Source organism: Engraulis encrasicolus, chromosome 5 (assembly GCF_034702125.1).
Source record: "Engraulis encrasicolus isolate BLACKSEA-1 chromosome 5, IST_EnEncr_1.0, whole genome shotgun sequence".
NCBI lineage: Eukaryota > Metazoa > Chordata > Actinopteri > Clupeiformes > Engraulidae > Engraulis > Engraulis encrasicolus.
Window position 1 is genome coordinate 37053474 of NC_085861.1, and position 14016 is coordinate 37067489.

A 14016-nucleotide genomic window follows, 5' to 3' on the forward strand; every position below is an offset into this window, starting at 1 on the left:
TAAAAAACAAAAAACAAACAAACAAAAACCCGGAACAATTGACAAAGAAAAAGAAGGGGGAACAAAAATAAAAAAACACAGATATATCATAATTCTCAAGTCATTGTCCCACATACAAGCATGCTCGCCAGTGATTCCACATGTTTGAGAAGAGTCTCACAGAGCTACATTTAGGGCTGGCCAGGACAGCAACTAGGGTATTTTGTGACTCAGATGCCCTGCACATGAATTTATACATAAGATTTCGCAGCACAGCTGCACAAGTAGGTACCCCAGCATTGACAAACATTTGGCTTGCACTTGACCTCCTAGGAATTCTGAGCAGCAGCCTCATGCTGTCATTGTATGCCACCATGAGTTTCCTCATGCTGCCCTGTTTGTAGTGGCACCACAGGTGTACTGCATACAATGGTGTACAGTATGCTTTAAAGAGTGAGATCTTGACCAACTCAGAGCACATACTAAATTTGCGGCACAACATGTTCGCTTGCACATACAGTTTCTGACGTTGCCAGATATCGCCATCATCTGTCAAGTCATTTGCAATTATGTGGCCCAGATATTTGATCTCACTGCATTCAGAGAGTTCGGTGCCAGCCAGATAAAAAGCAAGGAAGGGTGATCATGATCTTACTCTTAGTAGCATTGTATTTTATGTCACACTCTTCTCCATATTGTGAAAATATTTTTAGTAACTGTTGCAGACCAGCAGTACATGGACTAAGTATAACCAAGTCATCTGCATACATTATGTGGTTAATTATTAGGTCACCAGCCCTACCACCAGTTCCACACCTATTTAGGGACATAGACAAATCATTCATGTACACATAAAAAGAAAAGGAGATAAAATTCCGCCCTGTCGGACACCATTATTGACAAAGAATGCAGCAGAGGTCACATTCCCCCACCTCACCCTCATTGTCTGATGTGAGAACCAATAGATCAGTATTCTAGTTAAAAAACCAGGTACTCCACTTTCGGTCATTTTTAAAAATAATTTCTTATGATTGATGCGGTCAAACGCCTTGGACGCATCAATGAAACACATGAACATTGAAGTATTTTGTGCATTATATCTATGTAAGATTTCCTTTAAAACATATATACACAGGTCTGTGCCAGGTTTTTCCTTAAACCCAAACTGGTTGTCTGTAGTCCAGACATACTTCTTTATTCTATCCAAAAGCACTGTCTCAAGTATTGTATTTTACTATTTGTATATTGCTTCATTAAGTCTCATTCTCTTAGTAGACTTCCATTGCAACATGAATCAGAATTTATTCAGAATTAAATGAAAGTGCGTCATGTAGACTCTACACCCAAATCACCCGTCTCCATCGTTTGTGCTTTTCAAATGATTTTTTTGAGAGTCCACACAGACAAGGGAGACAACCCTGCTGATCGTTGGCATCATCAAATAACGGCACAATATGCAATGCTGGTTATGGAAGACGGTACCATAAACATGGTGTAGGTACAATTCCTGCCACTTCTCTACGCAGAGAAACTCATGACAAAGTTATGAGAATCATGTGACTCAAACTAATGATGATTGAAACGAAGGTCATCAATAATCACTAGTAAAAGAGTTACTTCCCCTCTGACCACCAAATGGCTGGCCCAGGGTCCCTGCCATGTTGTTCTCAGTCCTCCTCCTTTAGGAGGCACTGTGACCAAAGCCCCACCCACAATCACCTGGTCAACACCTAAGGGTCTCCCAAGGGCCTTTGTTCCTCACTCTAGTTTTGACCGCGGGACGGACAAGACACTATAGAGACTTGCGCATCAACCTTTGGACACAGTATTGTTTGATATCTGGCCGAATAACAAACATAGACTGCTGAGTTCATCTTACACACACTTTGCAAAGAATTCCTCACTTCAAGTCTAAGATCCTGCCTGGTCATATCTTCAGACTTTCATCCGGACACTGTGAACTAAAGGCGAGTTCACTGCGAGAAACTATCCACGCACGCCTCCGTGGAACAAACTTCTTGCATTTGGGATTCAACCGAAGAATCTCGAAGCCGCAACAACAAAGACTTTTGCAGCCCCAAACTCTCGAGGACGAGAGAAACGTGGACTGCAATCCCCATTTCCAGACGGACGTACCGAGCCTTTGGAAACTGGATCTCCCTCTTCATCTCACACAGTAGGCACTGAGATAGCTTATGTACTGAGATAGATGTTTTTTGAACTATGACTTGAGTTATTTTTCATGTGCACAGGTTTATTTGCATTTATCCTGCTTCTCTGTCTATCCTTCTTCTTAGCTTATGTTCCCCTCTTCTTTCTTTTCCCCTCTTTTATTTTCTTTCTTGTTTTATATTATTGTGCCTTATTATTGTTATTATTCCATTTAACCGACTTTGAATGTAATGCATTTTATTAGTTATCCTAGTAGTTAATAAAAGTAAATCATTTGATTGCATTTTGTTGTCCTTGTTACTTTGTACACCCAACCAACCTATTATTAGAACTTTGCCTTCAGATCAACCTTTGTGCTTGTGTAACCCAGCTGATCACAGAGAATAAGTCTCATACTCTCATCGTTCACTGTGCTCCGCTGAGTAACCCAGTACAAAACCTATTATTAATTCTGTGTTTAGCAATTTATTGTTGAATATTGTGATTGATAATCCAAGGATTTTATGAGACGGTCCTTAAATTTCACTTTAATTAATTTGTTTATTAATAGTAATTAATTCATAATTAATTAAATTCCCAAACGAGATTTTACCTTCAATTCCTGGTATAGCCGCATGAGGAGTAAATCCACACGCAGCTTCCCATACATTAACGTAACTTCAATTACATTACTAGTGCGGTCCGCGTAAGAATTCCGATTCTTACGCGACTGTACCTACATTACGTGGTGCGTGCCGTGTGAGAATTCCGATTCTCACGCGACTACCCCTACATTACTGACGCCCTCGCGTGAGGATAGTGGTTTAATGGTTGGTGTACAAACTGCAATGATTAACAAACTGTCTTAAATAACAGTTAAAGAGCAACTTTCGCGGGAAACCTCTTTTTGTCACTCATTTTAAAATGTGGTAGCTCACAGCAAGCCGTATGAGTATGCGCCATGCCAAAGTGTAATTCGATCTGCGTGCCCTGCACTGGTCACTGACGGGCCAGCCCACTTTGAGAGACGGACAAATGCGTGCTTGTGAAATGGCCAAACTTTAGTACGTCACTCGGTCGTAAACCTCGCCCATAGCCATGTATGGTATGTAAAAATAAAAAAAACCGTCGCCCATCCCCGCCCACACACTCATCCACCCCCGCCCCCTAGCAAAGAACTTGAGCCAACTGAAATTAGCTACCAGAGGCTAACGACTGCGCGACGGAGGCGATTTTGGAATTGAAATCATGGCAGAACAAGCACGCTCATGTTTTATGTGTGGGGGTAAAACCACTTCCATGTTCCACTTGCCCAAGGATGAAGACCTGAAGAAGAAATGGTTGGAGTTTATCTTTGGATCAATACCAACATCGTACCCCAAGTCATTGGTTGTGTGTGCTAACCATTTCCAAGATAGTGACTTCGCCAATCTGGGAGCATACAACAGTGGGTATGCATCGAAGCTGGTGATGAAGCCAGGATCATCACCATCTGTAAGGTCAACCACAACTTCACAAGCCGTAAGTGAAATGATATCTAACGTTTTCTTGATATAAAGACCTAACTTTCTGTAGCATGCATTGTGGTCACACCGTCTGTGCTTCTGCTAACAGTTGACCCAGGCGTGAACTAAGCAAAGTCATACAACAATATGATCAATTTGTTTGTGCAACTTAGTCAAGAGCAAGGAGACAACCCAGCGTTTGCCCTAGTACCACTATACTGAACTAAACTATGTCTTTTCAAGCAAGATTTCATGAGAAGACATTGTCTGTTTTCATACCGTAGTAGGGCATTGCTAGTACTGCCTTTGCTCAGCTCTCGCAAAACACAGTCAATGATATAGCCTATCGGACTTTCGAGGGGAAATTCACTCCATTATATGGATAGATAGGGTATGTCATACGAGGCTCTGTCTGGTCGGGTTTGCTCTTTACTAAAAACGTTGCTATATATTGCGATCAATGCATCCGTCTTCTCAATGCAAGCCGATGGATGGTTCAGCCACACATTCAAAATGAACGAGAACCTTGACAGCTTTACCGTTTATCATTTGTTTATAATTTGTTTTATCGATCAATGTTCTTCTCGCCGTGAAACTTGTGTTTGAAGTGACCTCATGGAGAATACCGTTGCTCACTTCGGTGTAATTCTGCGTATGTATTGCTCTATGTGTCGTTTGATCACGCGTGTATACTTTTTGTCTTACAGGGTAGCTCTACAGCACAGGCATCGTTGTCTCGCCCATCGTACCATGCTAGCACCCAAACAGAACCACCTCCACCCCCCCCTAGAAGACCGACGCGTTGTACACAGCTTTCGGAGGGAACACTACACATACGTCATTATAGGAGCAAAGGTTAGTATTGTGCCAGAAACATAGTTGTTGTGTTATGATACGTGCTGTGTGCGAATGAAAATGTATTACGAATAGCCTTTATTCCGGAGATTGCATTGTGTGTGCCTTATTTGGCTGAGCGTTTTGTCATTGTACAGTTTTGTGCAACGTAATGTAGGCCAAAAATGTCTTCAAGCAGCTGAACCACTCTTCATTCATCTGTGTGTGTGTGTGTGTGTGTGTGTGTGTGTGTGTGTGTGTGTGTGTGTGTGTGTGTGTGTGTGTGTGTGTGTGTGAGAGAGAGAGAGAGCGAGAGAGAGAGAGAGAGAGAGAGAGAGAGAGAGAGAGAGAGAGACTAAAAGTATGTAAGCATTTACTTTATGGTTATTTCCCTTGGGATTAATACATGTTTCTTTCTTCTTCTCTACTCTACTCTCACTTGTCTGTAACTCATTGTTTTGATGTAGAGACCCAGTGCCATTTCAGCGACACAAAGAAAAGCGTCCAGACAAATACAGATGCACCATCATTGGGCCCATCAACTTCAACCCCCTCATTGGGCCCTTCAACCTCAACACCGTCCACAACACCCATCAAGAGTGGTCCAAGGCCAAACAAAAGACCTAGGTTGGAGGAGGAGGAGGAGGAGGAGGAGGAGAGCATTGCAGCACCACCTGACCCCCTTGATAAAACCTATGACCCAGAACAGTCGATGACCACTGTAGGCGAATCCTCACATCTCTCGTATGTGTTACAGCCTGTTATTTCATCACATCTGTACATGAGAATGTCTGTAATAACAGTTGTACTGGCTGACTAATGATTATGCCAATTCTCTCTTTAATGTCTTCCAGTGGTACATCTTCAACATCTTCACCTGGATACAACGACAACAAATACATAGTGTTTGAGAAGAACCTCATGGAGCTGTTTGAGAAATGTCCAAACTGTCGCCGTGCAGCCGAGGTGAAGACTTTCAGACGGGGAACTTTTTTATCCGTTGACCAAAGATGCCACCACTGCAATTTCATCAAGCACTGGGAAAGCCAGCCATTGATGGGGAGCTCACCTGTAGGCAACCTCCAATTGTCAGCAGCTGTATACTGCACAGGATCATCTTTTAATCAAGTGCAAAAGGTAAAGTGCATTATGCATTTCAGGGTTACTGTGGGTCGGGGGGTACAGCCCTCTCTTGTTTATTCCACTGCCTCTCAGCCAACCCTTCCCCCGGTCGTTGACGGGCTACTTGTCACCCCTATCTCTACTGCTCCACTTTTTGGTTGTTGTGTATCGTTTGAAGGATAAGAGTACCAGGTTACTTAGGGATATCATCAGGAGGGCAGCATCACTGTAGCATGACTTATAACTATCTAACTGACTTAGTGTAACTGTCATAAAATGGAATGTATCCATTAGGTGCGTGCACAAGTAAAAATGTCTCACGTGAGTCATGTCATTACAGAAGCATTACACAAATGTTCTACACACACTGCATGTGAATGCTTGTGAACAACTGATATTTCTTTATATGAAGTACCTATTTGCTGTCCTTTTTCCTTTCTAGGTCTTTAAAGCCATGCGGCTGCGAAACATAAGCTACTCTTCATTCCGTAGACATGCAACCCGTTACATTGAGCCAGCTGTAATACACAAATGGCACCAGTATCAAGATGGTGAATTGGAGTCCCTAAGGCACCAAAAACTCAAGCTTGGGGGTGACATGAGAGCAGATTCACCAGGTAAGACTCTTACAATTAGAGATACATGTAGCTGTATCCAGTTGTTTAGTAAAATAAAGCTATCACCTACTAATTTTAATCATGACTTTGTCATTTCTCCACCATGTCAACTTTAAAGGACACTGTGCAAAATACGGGACATACAGTTTGATGAATATGGAAAACAACAAAATCATTGCTCTTCAATTGGTTCAGGTGAGAGTTATCAGTTATATGCAATGTGACATCTTGAAAGAGTATTCTCATTTACCCATAACTGTACACAAAACTGACACACACAATTTCTGGTAGTGAAGTAAATGTTGTATGTCTTTTGCATTTTGTTTACAGAGCAATGAGGTTGGCGGGAGTCACAACATGGAGAAAGAAGGACTTATAAGAGGCTTGCAGTTGTTGGACTCCAAGGGCATGACTGTTGATTACATCGTCACCGACCGCCACCCACAGATTCAGAAGTTCTTGCGGGAAAAGAAAATAACGCACTACTTTGATGTCTGGCATTTGGAAAAAGGTATGTCTTGTGCTGACTAAAATGGAACAGTACTTGCCACATTATATGCTTATATATTGACTGAATGTCTTTTCTTATTTGAATATATTTTTTAACTATCAGGTCTATCCAAGAAAGTCAGCAAGGTGGCCAAGGAGAAAGACTGCGAGGTGATCCAAAAGTGGCAACGAGGAATCAGCAACCATGTCTACTGGTGCGCAACATCCTCAACTTCAGGCTCTGAGAAGGTTGCAAAGTGGACATCTCTGTTTAACCACATGCAAGATCAACATGTCCATGAAAACCCTGAATTCCCTAAATGTCTGCATGCTGAACGCAAGAGCAACGCAAAGAAAAAGTGGCTTAAACCAGGTTAGTAATGTCATATTGCACTCCCTATGTATTGTGACAATGTAATGACACTGCACAGCCATTTACCTTTTGAATCATCCTCTAAGGTTCCAAGGCCCTCCTCAAAATGGAGAAGGTACTGGTCAACAAGAGGGTTCTCGGTGACGTGGAGAGACTAAGCTCGCGGTACCAGACATCTACGCTTGAGGCATTTCACAGCGTCATCTTGCGCTTCACGCCCAAAAATGTTGTCTTCCCTTTCATTGGGATGCTGTGCAGGTATGTTTGATCTGTATATGTATTTAACACCATGTTTAACCCTCTGGAGTCTAAGACCCCCCTGTGGGAATATTGGCAGCATCAGCCTCCTAGCCCATACCTATCACTATTCACATGCTAAGTTCCAGGTGATTCAGTGGCTGTGTGCGCCCCTGTTAAGCCACTGACAATTAGCACATGGAAATGGGAGGTGGGGGCAGTTCCCCACATATGTGTTACACTTGCATCCAATTACTTTTCAGCTGAAATAATTACTGTCTCCATTTACAATTACATTTTTACACTTTGTATTGAAACAATTGTTTATGACTGTTCTGTTTACCTTTATGCAGTCACCACTTATGTTTACAAGGTTCAAACTTCAAAAGTATTGGCTCTACAGTGTATATTTGAAAATGCAAGATCCAAAAGGGAAAATGTGTTGTTTTCTCTGTTATTGTAACCAACAACAAAACTTTTCTTTGGTTGTTACCAATTACAATTTCTTTTTTTACATACAGTTAGATATCATCCTACTATGCTCTTGGCATGCCTAAGCAATAGTGGCAATATTGACTCATCATTACAATCTTTGACTTCTTTCAGACAATATCTGGCCGCACTCCATTTCAACGAGAATTCAAATCGCACCCAGGCAAAAACAACTGCTGGGACCCTGAAGTACAGCATTCATTTCCCAAAGGCGAAAAAGGGGGGGTACACAGTAAAACCAATGAAGTCGCAAGCAACACAGGGTATGTATCCCAACCAATTTATTATATATATATGAAAAACAAATGTAACAAAACAAGAAGACATATATTTACGATTAAAAATCTTGTCCAGGTTATGTCCAAGAGCTGATCTCTCTACTCTTCGAGGACGTGATTCCAAGACCCCAGCCTTACCAGGAGGAGCTCAGAAAGATCCCTGTTCCTGCCAACCTGTCTGCTGCGTTTCACCATCCTCCAGTTGCTGAAGCTGTGGCTGCATACCAGTCCAGGTTCAAGAAAGGGCAGCCCTGAAGTCAAGATATTGGCCCTCTGTCTCTGGGTACTTTTGTTGGATTCTTCGGACAACACAGGATGGATGTGATGACCACTGAACTTTCCTTCCTAAGTAGCCCCAGCACGAACATTCGAAACATCTGTATGCCAGATGCTTGCAACGCCTGAAAGAGATTATAATGTAATTTATTTTTTATATTACTTGTTTTTTTCCCATTGCTTGACCACTTTAATTGATGTATATAGATGCAAATAAAATTTAAATTTGACTTTTCCCTAAAAAGTAGAGCACAGTGTTGAGTATTATTGAGTGTGCTCATTAACACTTGTTTCTTTCAGCAAATAAGTATAGAACACCATACTGAAAATACTGTTATTGATAAGAGTGTTGCTTTTTGTTCTAGCTGCCTCACACGTGCACCTATTGCTGTAGGCTTATTCAATTCAATTTATTTGTTTAGGGGGAAAGGCCCTTGAGATAGGATATCTCGTTTTCGAGGGGGTCCCAATGCACATGGAAACTTGTGAACACCCATACGCAGTTCAATGTGCATTTGCTGAAGTGCATAGGCTATGTGTAGGCAGACTGGCTCCAGTCCTGGACGATGGAACATGCAGGAGTGGGGGTGTCTTTCATTCTTGTAATCACCTGAATAGTTAAATGTAAATGTAAACACACTGCTCAATAGAAAAAGGTCATGTCATTGTTAGTAAGTCCCCTTGCAGCATACTACATTAATGTGTATGAATATCAAGATGGGAATAAAAACCTGTGAACCTTTGTCAGCAATTTACCTTGACAAGATAACCTGGGAAATCTCCTGTCAGCAGACATGTTCCTCTTCTGTTGGCATTTCTTCTCAGTTCCAGGTGCACCTGGAAAATGCAGGCAGGCACATATTTGTTTAATCAGACATGCCCCCTGCTATAAATGTGTTGTTACCAGATGGCCAAAGCCTGTACTGTAAAGGCCTTGTGTTGTGTAGTAGTAGCAAGTCTTTTCATTAACAGTGTTGCACTGCCTTCTATAAATGTGTTGTTATCAGATTGCCAAAGCCTGTAATGCAAAGGCCCTGTGTTGTGTAGTAGCAGCAAGTCTTATCAATAACAGTGTTGCACTGGCGGCACATCGTATCATTGGTCCTTGGATTGGAACACTGACGAATGGTCTTATAACCATGGTATTGTTAACGTCATTTGAAATAAAAGTATTGATGGAAATGTGAACTTCAAAAGACGGGCTGCCTAGCTCACACCCGCACCGAAGCACCAGCCTTTCAGAGATCTGAGTAACAACATTTGGGTTTGTTTTTGTGAAAGTTAGCAACCAAATTAAGACCAACAAGCTATTTCTATTTTTATGGCTGTGATCATGGAATTGTAACAATCCTATGATCGTTTTTACAAAGTTGTAACGGTAAACAGAGTGTTGCGCTATCCTGAATTCAGTATGGAGCAGTAGGATAACCTACATTAGCCAGATTGGCTGACATAATATGAATGCTAACCATATAAATTCACATTAACGCTAATCTGCCAGACCAGTGACTGACAGCATAAAGAACGAATCGTTATTAGAATAGGCTATGTTTGTTCAAGTTAACTGAAATTCCATGCAGGATAATGATGATGGAGAGAGAGGTGGATATTACCATTGGGATACGGTCATGTACAAATGACGAGTGGTTGTTGCTCGACACAATCTTCGTCCTCGTCCAATTCAGGGTCGTAAATGTAGGGTTGTATCTCCGAAGACATGTTGTAACCGCAAAATCCAACAAACTGACAGCAATCGGTGGAATGCAAGAAAGAAACGTCGGCCAGTGCAGGTGTTCTGTCGAAATGGGCTGCTTCGTCGAGACGAGCTACCAGTATCTTAATTCGACAGTGGCGTCTATCGATTTACGCTGCCTCGTCGAGATGACATACCTTGATTTTCCGTGGACGTTTCAAATAGGGTTCGTACGTACAGTTTTTTATTTATTTATTTTAGCTAGCCAGGGGTGAGCGGGGTGTGTAACCTAATTTTCTTAGCGCCTTTTGATGTTTTGTGCCATTTGCCATTGGGACGTTATATAACAACGTTTAATAACGACAATTAATTGTCGTTTTCTTTTCCCCCAATGAGAACGATTGAGCTAGTGAATTGTTAAGAGACTGAGTTGAGGCCGCAAGGACTCGGACAAAACCTAAAAAACAGACGGCTTAAATAACAGATAGGGTACCTTTTCGTGATTTCCCCCCGTCATGGAGGCATTTTAATCAGAAGTGCTATGTAGCCTAATGCGTTCCTGTTGGTTTGAGAGCGACGTGGGCCTGTATCGCTGAAGTTGTTTGCTTGATTATAAGGGGTCGGTTTGAAACACAAAGCGCACACCACCATTGCTCTATTCAGCTCGGCCACCCCCTTGTGGCAGGCCGCGCACCTGGCACCACTTGGGAAAACCTGTTTTGATGTTCTGATATTGCCAATAGCCTACTAGTTACCGTCACTGTAACTTTAATAGTAATCTAAATCTTCCAATATCTGGGCTACTTGGCTTGCAATGGCCATGCTACTAATAAAACTAGAGATAGGATAGGAGCAGTAGCCTAAGATACGGTGAATAACCCTCTTACTTGACCATGTCTATGCAATGTCCTTGATGAATTAAGCCATACCAATGCATAACAGGAAGACACAAACTCAGCAAAAGTTTATATTTATTCTGAATGAATTAATGAATGGATGAATGAATAGGCATAAATAAATAAATAAATAAATAAATAAATAAATAAATACATAAATAAATACATAAATAAATACATAAATAAATACTACTATAACACCCCACCTACAACGTCTCACACAACAAAAGACTCACTCAAAAAAATAAAAGTGAACAATGAACGATAAAACAAATGAAAACACTTAACCAACAAAACAACAATTAAAAGGGCCGCCAAAGGGTAGTTGAACAGCGGGGGTTCTTCAAGAGGGCAAAAACAATGAGTCCTCTTCTGTCACGGCATTCTTGGAGGAAAGACTCCATGTCCTCTTGCTTGTCAAAGCCAAATGACAAAAGGTCCCTTGCCTCTTGGTCCTCTTCCTCTTCTTCCAGGCCATTCAAAACTTCTTGTTGTTGTTCTGCGTCCAGCGTTGGAAATGCAGGTTCGGTCACCTTTGACTTAAAAATTGTGGGGTTGCTGCGGACCCACTTAACAGCCTGGCGAAGGTCTGCTACAATTGGAGGCTCCTCCTACAACAAGAATTTACCACTAGTTACCACTTAAGTAGGGGTCTGCAATTGAGTTTGGAACCATGTAGCAAGCACAGATTTAGGCTGAATGTCGGCACTGTCGGCTGAGTGTCAGCTCGGCTGGACCACTGGTTACCGTGACTCAGCCAACACTTCATAGAATACTGAAAATAACTGTCATTTCATGCATAGCTATGCTTTTCTACTGTGGAAAAGTTATTTAACTCTTTTAATGTATTTAACAACGTCAGACAGACTTTCTTTATGTCAGAAAGCCGACGACAGCACAGAGTGCATCTGAAAATATAGTCTTTCAAATAATAAACAACATCACTTTGCAGGCCAGATATAATTCATGGTGGGTCAGTTTCAGCCCCCAGGCCACTAACTGTCTACCACTGAGTGCAATACCATATTAAAGGTGCACTGTGTTATACTTTTGGAAATGTCTTCCCTTTATGTGAGTGGGAGCCTCCACTGGGAGGAAAAGTGTCTTTATGGCGGATGCTACATTAACACACCTGTGTAGGCGCTCCCTCACACTCTGCTGAAGTATTCTGCAGCACACAGTCAGCGCAGCTTGGGGAATCACCACTAGAGGGAAAGACAAAATAACAGTAGAGTACAGAGGTAGAGTAGTTAGAGTCCTACGTTTAATCACTAAACCATACAAAAACAAAATGCCAAAGAAAATGTTACAGCCACTGGTAATGGTTCTTACAGTTTTTGTCGCTTGCTGTTGTTGTGTATATCTGCTGGCAGGCTCCTTTTGTAGGGCTTAATGTGGTCCACACTTTGTTTAGTTTTCAGAGTCACACCGGCCTGGTTTGTCAGGGTAACCTGTTTCCCAATGATTTCTTTGATCATGTAAGGCCCTGAGAAATTGGGCTCCATGGCCCCTCCTTTGCGCCCCTTCTTCCTCATGTTAAAGAGGAGAACCTCCTGCCCAGCTGAGTATACCACATTGCAATGTTTTTTAAGCACCCGTTTGCTGTAAGCCTTGCGCTGTTTTTCCTGTGCCTTCTCCATGTTCTCGTCTGCTGTTTTTTTTTTCCCCTGCATGGTGTCCTGCTGCTTTTCTACATTGGAGCGATATTCATCTTGGTTGGGGAACAGGATTGTTGTAAGCTGGAAAAGTAAATAAAAATACCAAAAAACAAACCTGTATTACCAACCGAACCTTACGACAGATAAACACACCAGTAGATGACAACAGTACAAACATATACTCACTGGCAAATCAACTGGCAGTTCAGAGGGGAAAACTGCCTCCCTCCCATACATTAACATGAATGGGGAGTGCTTGGTGGAGGTGTGCACTTTGGAGCGCAGTGAAAACAGCGCTGCATCCAGATAAATATTCCAATTATCTTGTTTTTCATTTACCAATTTTGTAAGAGCCCTAAGAAGTGAAAATACATCCAGAAATTAGGTAGACATTATGTACTAGAATACCACTCGCATGTAAACTGTGATTAGTACCGACAAATAAGTCCTAGGTCAGGGTCAAGGATGTAAATACAGTAAACAACTTGCCGTTTAATATTGTCGTTGGTCTTCTCGTCCAACCCATTTGTCTGTGGGTGGTAGGCAGCTGTAACACTACGTTCGATTCCCAAAATAGCACATAGTTTGTGATTGAGCTGAAACACAAATTTCAAACTAATCAAAACACGTAAGACTAAAACATGAGGACAAAGTCTGAATACTATTTCAAATATTAAATAGTTCACGTGTTCACTTGCCTCATTCACAAACTCCCTTCCCTGGTCGGAGAGAATTCGTCTTGGGCAGCCGTGTCTGTATATAATAGCGCATATATGCTCAGCCACTTCTGCTGCTGTTTTACTCTTCAGAGCATAGGCCTCCACCCACTTCGAATAGTAGTCAGTGGCGGTAAGTATGTACAGAAACCCTTCGCTTGTTCTTGGGAGTGGACCAGTCAGGTCTATTCCCACCAACTCCCACACTGCAGACACCTACAAAAGCCAAACAACTATGTCTCAGAAACCTTAACCAGTCATTGTACTGTTGGCCACCACAGTAACAGTACAATAGTACTTCTGGCAACATCACAGTCCTATTTACCTTTATGCTCTGCATGGGTTGCACGACTGCCAGAGATGGCCCACTTGTCTGACACTTGTGACATTCAGAGACCTGCAAGAAAACAACTGTTATTTGTCATATCAAACAACTTAAGTACAAGAAGGCATGCAGGCTACACAAATAAAAAGTGAATGAATGAATCTTGTGACATTCAGAGACCTGCAAGAAAACAACTGTTATTTGTCATATCAAACAATTTAAGTACAAGAAGGCATGCAGGCTACACAAATAAAAACGAATGGCTCTGGTAAATGCAAACAGGGCTCTAAATTGAAACCGGCAAACCCGCCAAATGCAGCGAATTTTCAGGGAGGGTTGTGTGGGGATATGAAGGTTTGTGGTGTTGGGTGTATG

General features: G+C 41.9%; 1 protein-coding gene across 1 annotated transcript; it reads left to right on the plus strand.

Annotated features, from left to right (window-relative positions):
* Nucleotides 1-3319: 3319 nt before the first annotated feature.
* On the plus strand, nt 3320-8478 carry LOC134449779 (uncharacterized). The gene is made up of 11 exons (XM_063199887.1): nt 3320-3651; nt 4343-4490; nt 4937-5213; nt 5324-5606; nt 6034-6208; nt 6327-6403; nt 6539-6719; nt 6822-7070; nt 7157-7328; nt 7914-8062; nt 8154-8478. Exons 1-11 carry the CDS (start codon nt 3379-3381, stop codon nt 8330-8332), a joined length of 2163 nt encoding a protein of 720 aa, XP_063055957.1. The 5' UTR covers nt 3320-3378; the 3' UTR covers nt 8333-8478.
* Nucleotides 8479-14016: the final 5538 nt, after the last annotated feature.